The sequence below is a fragment of the Notothenia coriiceps genome, unplaced genomic scaffold (genome assembly GCF_000735185.1).
Source record: "Notothenia coriiceps isolate Sejong01 unplaced genomic scaffold, NC01 NC01_scaffold00032245, whole genome shotgun sequence".
Taxonomy (NCBI): Eukaryota; Metazoa; Chordata; class Actinopteri; order Perciformes; family Nototheniidae; genus Notothenia; species Notothenia coriiceps.
In genome coordinates this window covers 1-4113 of record NW_011364946.1, presented here as the reverse complement: position 1 = coordinate 4113, position 4113 = coordinate 1, and the positions used below count along the sequence as shown (strand labels likewise).

Sequence of the window (4113 nt, the reverse complement as noted above, 5' to 3'; positions counted from 1 at the left end):
CGGGACTCCTAACTCGACTCGGACTCGCGCACTGATTGACGCGACTTGGACTCGTGAATTCTCGCGTACGCTGACTTGGACTCGGACTCGAGCAAGTTTTCTCTGGAGTCTGATGTCCTCTATCCTGGCGTGTGCACCTGTGAGGCGAGTTCACGTACTGGGCCCCGCTATTCCAGTCTAAAGATGTCTCAGACACACCCCGCATCGTGCTGTATGCTTTCACACATTCTGCTTCCACATAGGAAAAGAGCAGCGCAAAATGCTTGTTATGTGGAAACAATATTGAAGAGAAGGCTCCGTAACACATTACTCTAAGGATCGAGTTCAGACAGGCTGTCTTGAACACTATCATCAGAGTAATGTGATCTAATCAATAAATAAAGATTCAGCAGATAACACGAAAGTACAGGGCTACTTAACATGCAGAATGATGTCATTTTGCATGCTAAGTAGCCATGTGCTTTCTGGGGCTGAATCTTTATCAGTAAACCGATTTAACCCGTAAAAGTTCCTTCAAAATAAGAGTCCCGATCTTATTACTATCAAAATAAAAGTGCAAAACGAAAACTTTACCATAGGAAAATATTGGCATACAAATATAATCACTCTAAAAGGTAACTCATTTTAAATATAGTTTATTTATATATAATAATAATATTAATATTAGTAATAAGCTTTATATTTGTATAGCACCTATTACAAGAATTGTAGCCAAACTCGCTTCACAGCAGTTCAATAGACAGATTAGTATAACATGACAGGATAAAAGCAATGTAGAGGAGCAGCTACATTTCAACACATATATCCACGAAGATTAATACATGAAGACTTGTGACTCAGACTTGACTTGGACTCTTCTTAGGTGACTCGGTCTCGAACACAGGTAATGATGACTCAGACACTCCTTGGGTGACTCGGACTTTGACTCGGACTTGAAGAGTGGTGACTCGAGAGTGACTTGGACTCGTGAATTGCTGACTTGACTACAACACTGACTAAGATTCAAGTTAAATGTAGCAATAAGTCCACCATTTATAATAGAGTAATGTGAGATAAAACAGTGTAAAATGTAATCTAACATTAGAATAAAATACTGCGTATTGTAATAATATATCAATAAATACGTAGACTCTAAAAAAATCTATGTGTGTGATGTATGTTGTGTTTCATATATTTGACTTCCATCTCCTCCTTGTAGTGGTTGGTGCGCTCTAAAGCAGTAACCGAGAGGCAGGAGGCATCCTGGGATATGGTCACACAGATGAAAGGAGATGTTCTAGCCTTGCTGGACTCTGAAAATGACGGCGTGCGCACTCACGCTATCAAGTTCACAGAATCATTAATCATCACTCTGTCGCCGCGGACGTCAGACTCTGATGTTCCCAAGAGACAGGAAGGGGACATCAGCCTGGATAAAGTTCCCCGAGATCACTCATACATTCGCTACTGTACGTATGTCCCAAATCTGCTCTGAGGTCATAATGTGTTTAAAAAAAATTCACATCTCCGGTTGAACGATACAAGTAAATTATGCAATAATGTTGTTTAATATCACTTACAATATTACTTATGTTAATGTCAAACAAAACAGAGAAGCCATCAAAAAAGAAAAAGGATTAGTTACATTTAAATTGCAATTTTTAAATTGCAATTATTTACCAAAAACCGCTTTTAAAATAAGTCTCCAACGAGTGTAATAACACAGTCTTACCCAAGTTAACTTGGTGGTGACAACACGATGTATTGTGCAGCCCTATTCCAGTCCATTAAACCTTGTGATTTCCCTGATGGAATGAAAAGCTGCTCTGTGTGAGGAGGGGAAGGCTGCACTGGAGAAGCTGCTGAAGTTCATGGTCCATCCAGCCATTTCCAGCATCAACCTCACCACAACGCTGGGCTCCCTCGCTACAATCGCCCGGCAGAGGCCCATGTTCATGTCGGAGGTGGTTCAGGCGTATGAGACTTTACACGGTAAGTGCTTCAGAGCCAATCTTTCTGATCATTTGACTGTGCATATTATTATGCTAAATGCTTATTCTTATTTTTTTTCCTCCTTACCTAAACCTTTTTAGCAAACTTGCCACCAACTCTGGCCAAGTCTCAGGTTAGCAGTGTGCGAAAGAACCTGAAGCTGCACTTGGTGGCGGTCCTGAAGCACCCCTGCAGCCTGGAGTTCCAGGGTCAGATCAGCACCCTGCTGCTGGACCTGGGAATGGCCCAGAGTGAAATAACACGCTCCACACCTGCACCCCGCGAACAGCGCAAACGGCCTCGCCATGACGAATACACAGAGGGGAAAAAGGTCAAGATGGGTGAGTAGTGGCAGATGATGAGAGTCACAGACACGAGAGGAATTACACATTTATGGACTGGTGGGCAAAGTAATTAAATATATACCAAGTTTTTTTATGAATCTGTTTCCAATGCGCTTTCCTCAAAGCAATATAATTGGAAGCATAGACAACATTTTTTTAAAGCTTTTCTTTCATTGGAACTAGTACACATGGGAAAATATTTAGCTTTACTGTATGTTGGCCTATTATAGAGAGCGAACTATGGATTTGGTTATCTATTTATTATTTTATACAAACCTATCAAAGAATGTATTTTTAGACACATGAATGTTCTTTTACAAGAACATTCAGTGTTTCCCCTAGGATGGAGTCATAGCAGCGGTGCTAAGGCACGCGAGCCCAGCAAAATGTGAGTGCGGAGCGTGTGGAATTAATTTTTTCATGCGAAGTGCGCCCCGCCAATATGTTTCTATGTGTGCCAGCACAAGAAAGGCTCTTGAGGCTCTACTGGTGTGTTTTGCTAAATCACCTTTATTGAACATACAGTAACACAAATACTACACATCCACATAACAAATAAAATGTATGCAATTACATTATTTTAACCTGCTTTATTTGGGGGTGAACCTCACATCCCCTAGGGGGGTCCGGGGGACATGCACCCCCGGGAAGATTTGTTTTTAAATGTTGAAGTTAAAACAAGGCAAGGAAAGTTTATTTATATAGCGCCTTTCAACACAAGGAAATTCAAAGTGCTTTACTAAAATGAAAAACATTCAGACAAAGGTTTTTAAAAGCAGTCATTAACAAGAAAAGATAATGAAAGAAACATTAAAAGAAAAAAGTACATTAATAAAAAGTACATTAATAAAAAAGACGTGCCTTTGTGACGTGCAACAACATTAACCTTAACCTTTCTGTTGGTCGCTTGTTAGCAGACCCTTCACGCCATGGCAGAGCGAACAGGCCCTATAGTTTAATTCTACTACCCACAAATAAACATATGGACATGGGTTACTATTTAAAAAAAAATTGTAAATGTATTTAGGAACCTATCCAAGTGATTTTAAGTGGGGGTGGACCTCAAATCCTCTAGGGGGGTCCGGGGGCATGCTCCCCCGATTTAAAATGTTTTGGATTTAAATGCATCAATCTGGTGCATTTTGAGGGGGAAATACAGGGACTAGATCTATGGGAACACCCATAGGAAACATAGCTGTATACATTTCAATAATCATAAAATCAAATCAAGTGTTATTTATATAGCACATTTATAAACAATTTTTGGTCGAGCCAAAGTGCTGTACATACAATAAAAATAGCCTACAGTAGAGACACTTTACAGCTAATACGGCAGCACAGATTGTTCAGAATATCAGTATAAGAAAAAAAAACAACACCCTCTATCCTTAGACCCTCACATCGTACAAGGAAAAACTTCAGAAGAAAACCAACAGTTTAAAGGGAAAAAATGGGAGAAACCTCAGGGAGAGCAACAGAGGAGGGATCCCTCTCCCAGAACGGACAGACGTGCAGTAGATGCCGTGTGTAAATCGAAGAGATAATACATTTTACAGCATAGGTAGTCCAAATGTTAGGAAATGCATGTGTCTGTAATAAGAAGATGAATCTACGAAGATGTCAACTACAATCCTGTGGGAGGCAGCATGACGAGAGGTAGGTGTGAGATCGGCATAACATTTGCGATAATGGAAGGGTTCAGATTTTTCTTTTTAAGTAGTGGCTTAACCACGGCATGTTTGAAGGCAGCTGGGACACATCCTGAGCTAAGAGAAGTGTTTCCAAGCAATAAAATACT

General features: G+C 40.3%; 1 protein-coding gene across 1 annotated transcript; it reads left to right on the top strand.

Moving 5' to 3' along the window:
* The first annotated feature begins 1199 nt into the window (after positions 1-1199).
* Positions 1200-2850, top strand: LOC104960710 (symplekin-like). The gene is made up of 3 exons (XM_010788863.1): positions 1200-1448; positions 1801-1971; positions 2073-2850. The coding sequence occupies exons 1-3, from the start codon at positions 1250-1252 to the stop codon at positions 2318-2320; spliced, it is 618 nt and encodes a 205-aa protein (XP_010787165.1). The 5' UTR covers positions 1200-1249; the 3' UTR covers positions 2321-2850.
* The last annotated feature ends 1263 nt before the right edge of the window (positions 2851-4113 follow it).